The 14,896-nt window shown below is 43.7% G+C and overlaps 1 protein-coding gene across 2 annotated transcripts in view; it reads left to right on the forward strand.

Moving 5' to 3' along the window:
* The window catches only part of DMRT1 (doublesex and mab-3 related transcription factor 1), a 63,276-nt gene that overhangs the window by 33,852 nt on the left and 14,528 nt on the right, over positions 1 to 14,896 (forward strand). For both annotated transcript variants that reach the window (XM_027635202.1, XM_027635203.1), the window contains exon 4: positions 1,827 to 1,989. In XM_027635202.1, coding sequence (XP_027491003.1) covers positions 1,827 to 1,989 — 163 coding nt within the window. The remainder of the gene's footprint in view (positions 1 to 1,826; positions 1,990 to 14,896) is intronic.

Consider the following 14,896-nt stretch of genomic DNA (forward strand, 5'->3'; position numbering starts at 1 on the left):
AATTTTTTAAGAGCAATTTACTGTTTATTATGGATGAAACTTCAGTGCACGTTTAACTTTTTCTGCATCCAGAGGTAGAAAAATAAAAATCTTAAGCATTGCTTTTGTTTGTAATAGAAGAACTCTTAACTTTCACAAATTAAAAGCAAGTCCTGCTGATTCCTCAGTACATGTGTAAGTATGTGCAACTGTGCTGCTGTCAGAAGACAGGCAGAGGTGCACTTTGCTTCTTGTGAACAGCCACCATTCTCTCTCTGTCTTTCTCTCTCTTTCCCTCCCTGTCTCTCTCTTTCCCTCCTTCTCTCTCTCTCTCTATCTCTCTCTGTCTCTCAGTACTTAAACTCACTGCAAACCTGCCTCCACACGGAAAGCTGGCTGTTGCCCTCTGCCTCAGAGACCACTAGCAGCATTTCTGTGACTTGAGCCATTTCCAGCTAGGCATATGAAAATTAATATGGAATTATTAAGGGGATCCCTGGAAAACAAGAGATAACTCCATTCTGGGAGGTGCTGGTGGCTCCTACTGCCAGGACCAGCCCCTGGAGGTCTGCTGGCATGGAGCAGCCATCTGGGACAGCAGGCTCACACCCTGCCTCTGCTGCTCCCTGTCTGAGCTTTGCAGCCTGGGAAGAGCTGAGGAGCAGGGCTCCAGGCACAGCTGGCTAGGACCTGAAGGAGCCATAGTGAGTAGGCAGAGCTCCTCCAGCCGAGGTGAGAGGTGACTGGAGAGGCTTGACAAGCATGTCTGCTTGCAAAGACACTGTGTAATGGCGTAGCTGGACGTGCATTATTATTGACACTGATACCGTTACACCTGGTACAAAACTGCGATATTTTGTCTCTGCCAAGAAGCTTTCTATCTTACAATTATTCACTGCCCAGCATACTTACAGAGAGCTTTACTGTTGAAAATGTTAACCTTATGAAGTCTTTGGCTGCATTTTTTGGAGTACCAAGGCCATGTTGCATTGTAGGGCTTTGCAACAAATAATACTAGTTGGTAGTTTTTCCATAAAACACAAAAAAAGCATTACTATTCTCGATCAGTTTGGATGATTTCAGGGCATTGGAGTAAGATAAACTTTGATTTGTGAGTGTTACCAATTTGCTGTGCTCTGCAGGAGGGAGAAGGGGTTGTCTGGTGGACATGGCAGACCTGCTGGCTGGTGCCCATCTGTGGCTCCACTACTGTCTTCCCATGTAGTCTATCCACAGATTGCTTTCTCTGGGTAACTCAGGAAAATATTTTTCCCATCTCCCAGTGTTGTAACAAAAATAGCATGTTTGTCTGCCTGTGTCACTGCTCAGATGCCATGGAGCATGTCCTGCGTGAGACAGTCAGTAGGACTGTCCTCCTTAGCCGCCACCCTTTGGGTCTCTGGCAGAACAGTTACTACCAGGCTGAGATGGGTTAGTCTCTGGAGAGGTGTAGGACCTGGATGGGCACTTCACCTCTGACACTGGCCAGGTGCATGCAGTTGAAGGGGTCTGGAACACTTGTTGTCTGTGCTGTAAGCAGGGGACCTGCTTGTGGTGAAGGGTACATGCTTGTGTGCAGCTTCATCTGTGGTAACATTAAACAATCATGGGTGTGCTGCTGTTGATAGGTCACATCCCATACCATGCCAGCTCCCCTGTAGCTGATCAGTATGGGCACACTGTGAATGCACCAAAGCAAAAGCCCAAGGCCAGCATGTCAGGATTTTACTTACCATCCACCCACTGCGACCTCCTTCAAAGCCACATGCTTGTGGGTCAGTGTGGTGCCCCTGTGCTGCTGGGGCTTGGCTTTCACAGGCTGCTGTTGTATTTCTCTCTCTCAACAGGTGAAGGGCATGGAGAGACACCACACTGTCAGCTCCCAGTACCGCATGTGTTCCTACTACCCACCTGCTTCCTACTTGGGACAGGGGGTTGGCGCTCCCATGTGCCTTCCCCAAATCCTGACCTCTGAGGACATCCCCTCCTCCTCGGAGTCAAAAGCAAGAGGTAAGTGCACCCACAGGGGCGCCTGTGAGACCCCAGGTTTGAGGTACAAGCTCATTGTAGGGGTTTTACTTAAAAAATGTACAAGGCTCCAAAAGTCTACTCACTGGATCTATTAGAAGGAGTCTTCAGTTCTTTTAAGGCCCTTAGAGAGCGCACGGGAGAAGACACTGCACATGTTTCTCAGGAGGTCAAATGACACACTTTTATGGGCAAACTTTAGAAAATAAGGGAACTTGGCAACTCTTTAAAGAGCAACATTCAACAAAAAGAAGCATTCCACAAAGCATTGACTTAGCACATGCTAACCCATATAACTTAGCAAAATCCAACCCAGCTGTAAGTTGTCCAAATACCAATAAAGGAGATGAAGAGAAGAAGTAAAGAAAGAGAGAGAAAGAAAGGAGAGAATTATAGCTAGCACCCCAGATCCAGTGTAGATCCAACTACGAGGAGTCGAGAAGATGTCAGGGCCATGACCACGCAATGGCCGGATGGTGTTGGTTCTGTCTGCTCTGGCCCACTGTGGCCACCCCCCCCAGGTGGGACATCCAGTGTACCAGCCAGTCTGGGGCTGGATTAAGGGCTCTAGGCTGTGGTGTGGGAGAGTGCTCCGGTGTGCCAATGACTGACAGCTGATCTGAGGCTGCCCAAGAAGGCCCAGAGGGGCTGGGGTGTAGAACAGGGATTCACCTCACCTTCATGAAATTCAATCTGTCCCTTCCCTCACAGAGATACACTTGAACTGGTCTGAGCCAATAATAAATACAATAATCCAATGCCTCACAAAGCCTGGAACTGGCTTGCCTTGGGCAGGCACCCAGGAAATGTGAGTTGGTTCTGGGAAGGAAGCTAAGCATCAGAAAGTAGGCATTTAAAAGACAGTGACTGTTTCTGGAAGGCCTGTATTGTGGTGGCTAAGTAAGGCTGTTAGTGTACAGCAGTGCAAGCTTATACTTCAGAAGTTTTGTGGTTCAGGAGTCCAGTTAATTGCACGTCTGCATCTGTGTATGTCTCTTAAGTTGTACATAGACTCACTTGAGGTGCTGTCTTTGGTGTTTACCACCTTGCTTTCTCACAGGAGCAAATAATTATCTTCGCCCCAGCCACAGAATTACCTTTCTTCTCTTCTCGGAAATACTGTCTGTGATTTTTTGCACAGATCTTCCACTGAGCCTTTGCTGTCCTTTTCTATCTGAACCATATGTGAGAACTATTTCTGCATGTCAGCCAGATAACAAAGCCATTTGTAGACTTGCTTCTATTTTTTTCCAAACTTAATCACACTGCATTGGTTAATTTAAAACTACTGCAGATAAATCTTTCTTTCCATATTGTGTTTCAGGCTCTCCTAAGGATTGTTATAATCTGCAGGAATTTCCAGGAAAGTGCTGATGAATTTACCCTGTGGTTTTGACAGTGTTTCTCTCACTTCCTTGTTCCCTTACTCCAGTAGCAGGCAGAGTGTATACATAGGTGTTAACATGTCTCTACTGGAGTAAACCAGCTTAGTCAGGCTCACTTCAGCCTCCAGTACAGTCAGCTGTGGAGATTCCCATGTCACCCCTGAAACAGAGATGGATTCTGCCCCTGCATCTTGATGGCATCAGGGTACATTGTGTGCTGATGTCCAGCCTTATACTCTTGTGGGTCTGATGTTCCAGGCCATCAGCTCCACACAGTCCAATAGATCCAACTGTCACTTCCTCTACCTGGCTGGAGGCAAAGCTCATTTAGTTCTGGTCATAGTACTTGTTGCTCACTTCTTGTAAATATGACTGGGAAGTCCCTTCATGAGGATCAGAAGTAACATCAGCCCTTTTATTCTGTTAGAGGACTTGCCCACTGGAAACTGGAGCCGTATTTATCCTTGAGGAATTTCCTGCAGTGGTTGTTCTTCCTCTCAACTCACGTACCCATCTCTAGGACAGAGGTGGGTTTTCCATCCCACTTCCTCATGTCCTCTCCTTGGTCATGCAGATAAAAACACAGGTTACCTTGTGGTGTGTACCCACTCTCTCAAACAGGGGGGTGCTTGTTCCCAATAGCAGTCCATACTGATGGGGCATGGGATATTTCCTCTCTAGTTTGTACAAATCTTTCAAATCTGTCCACAGTCTTGGACAGTCTTTCCACAGCTGAGGTGCAGGTTGGTAGGGAGGAGGAAAGATCTCCATATGGCCAGAGCTGGATAGTCACTGGAGCACTGTTTGTTCTTCTTTCATTGAGTCACTGCCGGTGATGTCAGTGAGTTGGCATACGATGATGGCACGCTTCGTACAAACTTCCACCACATGGATTGTGGACAGTGGATCTCATCTGGATTTACAGGGGACTGCTCATTATTTGAATCCATATAGATTACCTCCAGCACAGCTGATTCTCTCAGGTACTGGATACCTTTCTTCATGGTCTTCCACCTGCTTGGGTGCACTATTCGACCATTCTTGAGAGAATACCTTCCCTCCTGCTTGACAGGAGTCACCTCCAGAGGCTGAGAGACTCTTGTCCTCTTCCCAATCCCCTTGTCAGTGCCAACATGCGAGGACAGAGATCCCAGTTTCTTGGCTTCACTACCATCTAGTGTCATATTGTGGGCTGCAATATCCCAGCATTGGGGCAGCCAGGTCACCAGCGCCTCACCTGACTGGCAACTGAAATCTTTTTGCATATCTTGCAGCTCACCCAGGGATAGGGAGCTGGTGATTATCTTTAGCCCTGCCTCTTCCTCCTGTTACAAGGGCCCTGCTTCTTACCTTGGACTTCTTATTCTGTATAGGAGCGACTGCTACTGGCATAAGTTGTTCCTCTGGCTCAGCAGCAGTTTGAGTATATACAGTACCTGTTGGTCTGCTTTCCTCCTCTTCCCTCTGTGGGTGCTGTCTAGTGACTACAAATAGTAGCCAGGGCCCAGCAAGCTGGAATAAATTGCTGCTCTCTGGAGTTGCCCCAGCATTTCCTTGCAAATATTCTGTCACTTTAAGAGTCCTGTTGTTGTTCAGGGGTGAACTTCCAGACCATTGGAGCAGAGAATTTCCCCCCAAACTGGCCTATTTTCTCCCACATTCCGTGCCACTCATGACTTATTGACTCTTGGGGCAGATCTCTGAATTACCTTAGTAGAAATCTCTTTCTTGACTCTAAACATGGTATAGACTCCACTGAGGAGACTTGGCAGACCGAGCAACAAAACCATGCTTTCCTTAACATCCAAAGGAAATTAAAAATTCTCAAAAGCTGTTGTAACAGGACTGAAGGAGGAAAAGGGGTGAAAGGTTGGCAAAAATCATCCTCCCCTCTTCCCCTAACAGGCTGGTTACCATTGTTAATGAGTTGCCAGAAGTAGCACCCAAGGCCAGGGCAGGAGAGCGGCATTGAATACAATCCCAAATAACCCTCATTGCCCTTGGTGTTACCACACCAAAACTGATATCACACAGTACATCAACAGAGCAATCCTGATTCCTCTCCCTGCTCTGAAAAAGATCCCTACAAGAAGCACACAGGAAAATATATACAGGGTTATCACACCCACATGAACAGACAGAACATCCCGCTCTGGGCAGATCTGTTGTTATCTCAGCCCTTCATGCCCCATGCTGGGTGACAGTTAAGGCTGCTCTGGTATTCTCCACTTCAGTACTCCTGGCAAAACTACAGCTGCTGCTTCCCCTCCTGCACCCCTCCAATTGGAGGCACAAAAGGCAAAGATCATGGGTTGAGATAAGAACAGTGAACAATGAGATAAGAAAATAGTAACAGCAACAATACTAATAACAAAAGTTCTCAAAGAGAGAGTGATTTACATGCAAAATGCTCACCAAGCCTGGGACAATGAAAAACAATGGCAGACAGACCCTACGCCTGCCACACTTTCCCCCTATCACAAAGGAACATCCTTTCTCCTTGGAAGTGAGTGTGTCCCTCTGCTGCAGCCCCCAACAATGATGTCAGAGGGTATTGAATAACATTAGGATCTTGGCCACACCCACTCCTGCTTACCTGGGCCGGAACCAGGACAATAAGCTTTTCACAGTTCATTTGTCTGTAGCAATTGGTGTATTTGGCAGTTTAATTTTGTATGGTCTGCAGGAAGTATTTCTTTTCATTTACTTCATACCTGCCAAGTTTTTGGTTTTTTTCACAGTCAAACCGTTTGCAACGTCATCCATCTTCATTTGCTTCTCTGCTGCTTTTCTACATTTAAACTAGTCTTTTGCTCTTTCTGTCTGGGGGAAGGATGTATCTTGTGTAGGTTCCATAATTGTTTTCAGTCATGGTCTTTCTGGGGCTGAAGTCTTGGTGTCTATTTTGTTTGTGTTGTGAAAAATATGTTGGTTGTGTCATGACAGGACCTTAAGGATTCAAATGAGATTTTGGAAGGTGAAGTGTGTGTGAAGTCAAACCTGTGGCTTGAGTAAGTCAGCACTGAGCCCTTGACTTCAGTAACTCCAGAATTACTTATGCTGAGAAGGTGGCTGTTCTTTCATAGTGGCTGTTTTCTGAAAGTTTTCCAGCTAACTGTGACATATCAGATAAATGAAGAAACAACACATAGTGTGATGAAACCTTAGGTTTTTCCTCCTTCTCCAGTAGTTTTAAATGGCTTAGAGAAATCAGTGATCCTTGGTTCATTTTCCTTCTCTTTTGTTCAACTTTATTTTATTCCCTCTTCTCTAACCACTGTTGAACAGTGACGTCTTCCTTTCTGCCCATTGGTTGGAGAAGCAGCTGGTTTTATGCTCAACTGCAGTTGACACTTTTTCTCTCATCCATCACTACTAACTCACTAAGAAGTCTTACCAGTCGAGTGTTCTTACAAATAGACAAAAGACCTTACACCCTTTGTTCCCAAATGCACTTCAGTAATTTTTCATCACTCTAGAAAAAAGTTGTACGCAATGTGCCACTGATTTTTAAACTGCATAAATACTGTATTTTCAATAATCCCTGACTGCTTCTCCAGACACTATTCCACACACAGATATTGTTCCCTAAGTTACACCATCAATCAGAAACCGACAAGCAGTGAGATGTAATTTACTGAGATCAAACAGCATTTTCCAGACTCTGAAGAAGTGTTTTTCCATAGCAGGGAGCTGGTGGGTGAAAAAGGCACCAGTGTTTTTGGAAGAAACTTGAACCCATGAGCATGATCATAACCATTTAACAGGCTTCTTAGAAGCGTCTTCCTTTTCCTTATGCGTGTTCCCGGAGGAGATGGCTGTTTTTACTTTTTCCTTCTACAAACAAAATAATATACTCAGGCTGTTAGTCTTTGATTTACGCTCCCATGACATTTTTCTTCTGGTGCTTTTCACAGTCCTCAGAGAGTTAGAGGGTTTTTGCCTGTGTATTAATAGTTATCTGTATGAGTGCTGAATCAGCCAGCAGGCTGTGTGAGCAGTGGATCCTATGTATTAAAGAGAGTGGATCATTCTCCCAAAGTACTGATTGTCTATGCTGCAAGTGCTGTCTCATACAGAAGATACATTCTTAAGTGTCTCTGTTGATTGTTGGGCTGAGCTCTCTGTCTAATGCCTCTTTTGTTATGAATCCCAGTGATGTGTTTCTGCAGGGTTAGAGGAAAACTCTGTTACATGTTTTAAATAAATAAATAGTATTTTACTCGTTCCTTTTGTATGTTTGAAGTGGTATCCATGCTCAGAGACTTACTTTCTTTCTAAAAATACATGTTGATGGATTTTAGATCCAGTAGGGAACATTTTAGTATCATCTAATCTAACTTGCTATATAATGTAGACTGTAAAACTTCACCTAAACTCCTGCTGCAAGCCTATAACTACTTTTTTTAAGATCTCCATGAAGACTTAAGTATCGTTAACCCAGAAATTTTGCAGGAGGATAACACTGCTCTCAGAGGAGCTGCAGGTCAAAATAAAAAACTGATTTTGCAACCACATTTTCAAAACATGGGAATGGTCTTACAACACATACAACCTATTACCCACACTTCAGCTGCAATTGAATGCAACAAAGCAAACTGGCTTTGCCAGTTCATATCTTAGTATTTCAGTCAGAGCATTTCATTAATTTTTTACTGCTAAGTTAACTGCCTGCTTAGACCAGTTATAATGAAATGGAGGAGAGATGAATTACCAGATCACTCATTTACACTGTCTTTGTTTTTATCAATGATACAAAGATCTCAGGAAACTTCTGACTCTTGTACCAGGGGTCATAGCATGTTACAGTGTCTTGCATGTAGTAATGGGCTGACATTTTCTGAATGGCAAAACACCATCAGTCAGCCTTGCAGTTTGAAGTGTTTCTAAGTAAAATGGTTTTGCTTCCAACTAAGCACAGCTGCTGTTCTGTCAGCAGAAACTGGAAAAAATGGGGAGAAAAAGTTGATAAACCAGTGACAAATGGCAAACGGATGTTTCAGAGGACAACCTTAGGTCACCTAGTTATAAGTTTTAAATAGTAATTTGTAGGTTGGAGGGGAATTTTGTACTCAGTAGTGCAAAATATTTCTCTCTCCTTTTTTCTGCAAGAGCAATGGGAGGAAAATATGTATGAGAAGTTGTTGTCAAACCTTGTGCATGCAGATTATACTATAAAACGTGTTTCTTTTGGAAGATAAGTTGAGAAGTGGGGAAATTAAAAGTGGTTCACAAGAGGGTATTTCATCTCCAAAAGCTAAGTGCCTTATTCCCATTGATTTCTCTGGGACAGTTGTTTGGTTTCTTTTGTTCGTTTGTTCATTTGCTCATGGAGCTTTTTAGGATTGGCTCACTGCCCAGAATTGGATAGCACCTTCCACTGATTTTCAGTCATCCTCTCCGGCACTTATATGTGTGAAATAACCTGCACAAGGCCTTGCTTTGAGAGAGCAAGGAAGTGCATGCTTGGATCAGGAGTGGATGCGTGGCTCTGGATCCTGTTTCCACTGTGTAAAAGTTCAGTATTTCCTTATCTATATTAAAGTGTTTTCCAGGTTAGGGAGAGTGGCAGAAAAATTTAACATTCAAATAGAAGGATGCAAAGGATAAACATCATTGCATCTACAGACACTTTAGATTTTAGAGTAGTTATCTTGTCTTAAAGATAGCATGGAGTAAAGCCTATGTCATCATTATGTGAAATGCTGAGATAATTACTCCTCATGTCTGTGGCCATGGTGAATGAGATGTCTTGCATTTAAAATTTTGCTCTAGCTGGTGGATGGATTTGAATTTTTATTTTCCTGTTCAAGTGTCACAGTAGTTGGAAACACAAGTAATGAAGTGCTAGAGCAGTGCTGCATTTGCAGCTTGAACATTAAGCTGGAGTCTGAAACTCCTCCCTAACACAAGTAAGAAAAGCTGGTATTTTGATACAGGAAACCTCAACAGTTTTGTGTAAATAAGCAAACACCATTTTATGAACAACTTTTCTAGTAATAGGTTTTTTTGGTCAGCGTAATAGCTTCCAGCACTAAACCAGTTTTTCATAGTCCTTTCTAGAATTCAAATAGCAGGTATCCCTAGTTTTACAGTTGTGGTAATGAAAGTGACACAGACTTTTCCTGGATTTGCATTTAAAGAGACATTCTTGCCTCTGTGCTTGGATGCTGTATATACAACAGTACTGAGCCATTGGAGAAACCTCACCAAACTGGAGCAGCTCTGTAAAGAGCTTCTTCCAGTGGTTTCACAAGAAAGGGCATGCTGGAAGCAGTCTCCCTGCTTAAGACAAAAAGTTTCACTTTGGCAGAAGCATTGCTGGAATGGAAAGAATGCCATGTGCCCCAGAAATATGCACAAGAGATCAGATGTTTCTTTCTAGCTAGATTTCTGTGCACCAAAGTTGTGCCCCTTTTTTGAGTTTTCCTATGTATAGTATTTTTGCATGAACATGGGCCCTTGAAATGCCATGCCAGACAAGAGTAACAACTTCAGAGCCACAGGTGGCACCTTGCTATAGGATTAGAGAGGTCAAGTAGTCCAGGTATGCAAAAAGTATCTTGATACCATGTCCTTGAACCTGAACTGCTTTCAGCAAGCATTCAAGATACATAGAGGGCACTTCAGCTAAGCAGGCTGGTTTGATATAGTTAAGAAATTACCCTGAAGAACAGCAAGGCCCTCTTCTTCTTTTCCCCCCTTTGCAGCCAGGCTGCAGAAAGGGGCTGTTTTTCCCTCTCTCTGTTTAGTGGGAGTGGATACAAGGCTCAGCATTGGAGCAGAGCCAAAGTGGATGGGCTAAATTTTGAAATAAGACAAGAAAGGAAGGGGTAATCATGTACATCTTCAGATTTTGAGCAGGTAGTTAAGTGGGTCACTTGATCTTTTCGCAACTGTTTGTCTTGTTTTGTGCATTCTCATTGCTGCTACTTACAGTCTCCAGTGGCTGTGCTGCATGTGGCTTCCCTTTGGCACTCATTACAAGGATGGTGAGCAGATTTCATACCACACTTCTGCAGGCCTTGGTTTACATTGCAGGTTGTGCATGTGCATTGTGATGTTTTGTAGATCTCTTCAGGGAAATTACTTTTTAACATGTCATCTTCCATAAAAATTTGAATTTTGGGCTTAGCTGGACAGACAGTTGTTGGGCATAGACATTTTTTTATCTTCTAAACTAAGCAAGTTGCTAACTGTGATTCATGACAGTATTAATCAGACTTGATCATTTCATTAGCTGTAACAGCAGCTGTCAAAATTGATTTGAGAATGTGAGGCATATTCAGTATAGGCTCTGGTAACTAATTTTTCCTTATATTAAAGCCTTTTCATAAATTACTGATCCATGTTCCAGCTGAGGTTGGACTAGTGAAGATTTGAGCAATATTAAAATAACTCCATAAGTTCTGAAGGGAATTCCTGGAAACAAAGTAATTTAAGCGTTTGTTTACATGCTAATTCAGCGGCACGCGGGGGGCTTCCGGGGTCCCCCGGAGCCCGGTGGCACACAGCACACAATTCTCAGCCCATGGTGAACTTGCCACCGGCTGCTGCAAGAGAGGGGCCCCAAAGATAAGATACAAGGACTCCCTGAAACAACATCTCAGCCTTGGCCAGATTGATCAACATAACTGGTCTACCTCCAATCAGGAGGTCTGGAGACACACCATCTATAACGCTGCTGATGCCTTTGAGAAAGCACACAGGATCACTCTCGAGGAGAAAAGACAACACAGAAAGAATTGTGCCTTGCAGAATATACTACCTAAGGAGTCTTTCTGCTGTGCCTTTTGCAACCGGACGTGTGTGTCTCGTATTGGCCTTTTTAGTCACCAATGCACTTGCAACAAACGTGGGTAGAGCCCTTCCCAAATCTTCGTTCGCGAAGCCCAGCCATGACATGCTAATTCAGTTCTTTTCCTGATTAAAAGGCTTGTTTTAGTAGTTTGTTTTCTAAATGCAGTTCTTTATGTTATGCTCACTCAAAAGCACACAGAGCAACTTCGCATTGGACAATTGCAGAATTACAGGTTTGTTTCATGAGTTCTGCTGATTCATGCCAGGATGGCTGTAAAGCCCTTACTGTTTGATCTGGGGGAAAATTTTAGTCCTGCTGCAGGAGCAGTAAAACAAACTGTATTTTTGATGGCTTTTCACCTGGTTTTGTAGGAATGCAGATATTTCTGGACTGAGGCTGTAGCATGGTCTAGGAGGAATTTTAAGCTCATGTGGAAACTGTGTGTGAATGCTTTCATTTGTCAGCACCCTAGCAAGAGAGAGTTGGACAGCCTGAACCCTCAGCAGATGCCAGTGGCACCCCATTTACCCTCACCAGCAAATAACATCCACCCAGAACAGGGTTGGACAGGGCAGTTGATAAGCAGTAAAAGAAAGCAGTTTTTTTCATGGGATGTATTTATTAATTTTGTAGTACTTTGTGTGGATGAAAGGATGCAGAGTTTTTAAAATTCAAGCTTGCATTTTGTTAAGAGTTCTAGGCTTCAAGTTGGTAAAACAAGGGTTTAAGGAAAATCGGTCTAGTCTGAAGAAACTCAAATCAGCAGTACAATGAGCCAGTGCAGGTGCAGATCCGAAGCAATACGTTTATACCTACTGCCAGAATCTCTACTTTCTTGAGTTTCCTCCTATGAAAAGAAGTTCGTGGTGGCCCATCAATCCCAGTCTGAAAATGAACGGTTTTGCCGCACACTCTTCGCCCCTGCTGGCCCTCTTGGAGGGTGCAGCAGTGAGCAGGCACTAGGAGAGCTGATACTGGATAGCACATTGCACAGCACTTATGACAGTGCTGGGTCCCACTCTGGGCATCACTCTCGCTAAGCACCTGGCCAGGGTGCCATCCTGGAATACATAATGGCTCTGTTAGCTTTCCCTGGGCACCTTCCCTCTTTTGCTTTACATTCTCTAATAGAGGGCGGTTTCTCCTCAGTCTCTCTTGCAGTTAGAAGCCTTTCAGAGCCACATGTGAAAGACCAGTGGTTTATACCCACTGCACCTCTGGACTTAACTTTCTGCATGTTTGAGTTGCTCTTTGTGCAGTATGGTGGATGTTGCTATAGCTGATGAGGCTATGTGGGATTTGTCCTCACACTTTAAAGGACTTTTGGTACTTCTCTGAAAAAATACATGCTGTCGGTTGACCTGTGTCCTTTACACCTGATGTGGCTTTGACGCTCTGATTTTATTACCTCTGGATACAGAATTTTTCCCACTGCAAGCAGAAGTTGATAAAAATCATTTATCAGACTTTATCATAAAGTGATAAAAGAATACATCTTGTCAGGATGGTAGTGATAACTGTGCTTACCCAGGCATGATTTGTAATTGTAACAAACTGTTATGGCTCACCTCTTGCTTTAATGTGCAGTTCCATCCTCATAACTTAGCTGGTTCAGAGAAGAGAATACTCACTCCATATTCAGCTATAATTTTTTGCTATGTTGAACACCTTGCAGTTCATGCTAGCTTTGCAACTCACGTGAGAATCTCCAGCTGAGCTAGTTCTTCTGCAGTTTCTGCTGCTTGTAAAGTTTCTGCAGATTGTGAGAAACTCTGGCAAAGGAAGCATTAGCTACTGATCCCTAAAGAAAAGGAAGAAGTCACAGTTACCAGGGCTCTGTACTGGAGAACGATGTAGACTGGCCTTGCCTCTTGCAGGGAGGTGATGAGCCGAATTGTGACTATTGGCATGAGGTTGTTGCATGAGTCCGTGATGCTGCTCACACACCAGAATGATCTCAGGGAAAACAAATAAAGGTACATCTCTTCCCACGGCTGTGCTTGCATGCCATGAGTAATTTCCTTTCTTTTCCTTTCCTTTCCCCTGTCTCAAGAGTAAATTTCTTCACAGAATAGAAAAGAAGTAGCCTTCCTACAAGCAGTGGGCAAAGTTGCTGAGGGATGTTGGAGCACTGTGTGTAACTGCACAGGATAACAGGGAATCATCATGTGGGAGTAGACAGACCATCGTTCATTCTCCCTGTTTTATAGATATACATATTTATATTGCATGTGTAAATAATACCAGATTACATTGCTTGCACATGATGTATGTAACCCTGCAGAGCAGGGTAGGGGACAGACACCAGGGTTACTGTTACGACCCACCCCAGAAAAAAGGGGAGGGGGGTAACCCAGGTTCTTATCAATAATTCCCTTGGGGTGGATTAGAGTGAAACGACACTGAATAATCAGTGTCTGAAAACATATATAGGTAGGGTTTATTTTAACAATTTTGTTTGAACAGGTATGTTAGCATTTTGGGTGTTGTCATCTGTATTATCTATCATAGGGATAACCCCTGGGGGGAAAATGCATAAGGGAGAGAAAGGAAAGACAGGATAAGGCTAGCTAAGGGAGAGTAAGGGAAAGAAAAGCTGAGAGTGGACAGATGTATGTAGTCACCGCCCATGGGGTCCAGCAATGAAACTTGGTAGTTACAGCTTTCATGTCTGTCAGTTGAAGTGGTGGCCTTGATCTCTTGAGGGTGAAGGAGGGAAGCCCCCACACTCCAAGAAGTTATGAGTTATTATATCCATGGTTACTGTCACGGGCCATGCCTCGAGCCTCCAACCTCTCCCTGGGCTTGCGCAGAGTTTCTGTGTCTGGCCTGGTTCCCACCTTTCAAGATTGGCAGGGGGAGTTTGGGCTTTGATGGGCTATCAGAGGTATAATGTAAAAGTGCAAAAGTCCTGCAGAAGCCAGCAAAAGTCCCTTGGCAATCCTAGAATGCATAAAGTATTAACTGTTTCAGTCTTTGACAGCTACTTGATGGGCTTTCTTAATTTAGCAACCATTAGTGTGCCTGCCCATCAAATGTTTTTAATTCTATGCTTCAGTGTAACTGATGAGTTTATTTCCAGTGCTCCTCGCAGGCATATCTTAGGCCAAGTACAAGTTGAATAACCTTCAGGAAAGCTGTGCTGTCCTTCTGTCGGCCGCTGTCTTTGAAAATTGCCTGCAGAGTTAGTGAGCAGGAACAGTTAAGATTTACAAACAATGATGAAGCTTGTCATGCATCTTTCACCATTCATCATCTGGGTGCCGTGGCTGGGCGGTGAAGTGTTCTTCATAAAAACCAGCTCAGTGTGAAATACACCTCGCAGCAATGTTTACTGCTCTGAAACTCGTCAGCAGCCCTTTATAGTAAATCCAGATTGCGATGTGACATTACAGTATATCATTGCAGAGCGCGCTGGGGTTTACACTAGGAATGAGTGCAGTTCACACCAGATGAGATGTCGAAATTGAGTTATGTAGGAATTTGGCTGTTATATGGGGATAGCTTTTGTTTTCTGAGGACTGAAAGTTAGCTTTATATATATAATATATATAATCTACACATACCTGCACTTGTGTGTGGATGCCTATATTGATATACATGGATATAGGGATACACATATGCTATGGGCACATTTTGCGTATGAAGACTGCATACGTTCAAATACAGATTTTTCTGGCTGGACTCTGTCTTATATTTATGC

The sequence above is a fragment of the Corapipo altera genome, unplaced genomic scaffold (genome assembly GCF_003945725.1).
Source record: "Corapipo altera isolate COAL_440 unplaced genomic scaffold, ASM394572v1 61411, whole genome shotgun sequence".
Taxonomy (NCBI): domain Eukaryota; kingdom Metazoa; phylum Chordata; class Aves; order Passeriformes; family Pipridae; genus Corapipo; species Corapipo altera.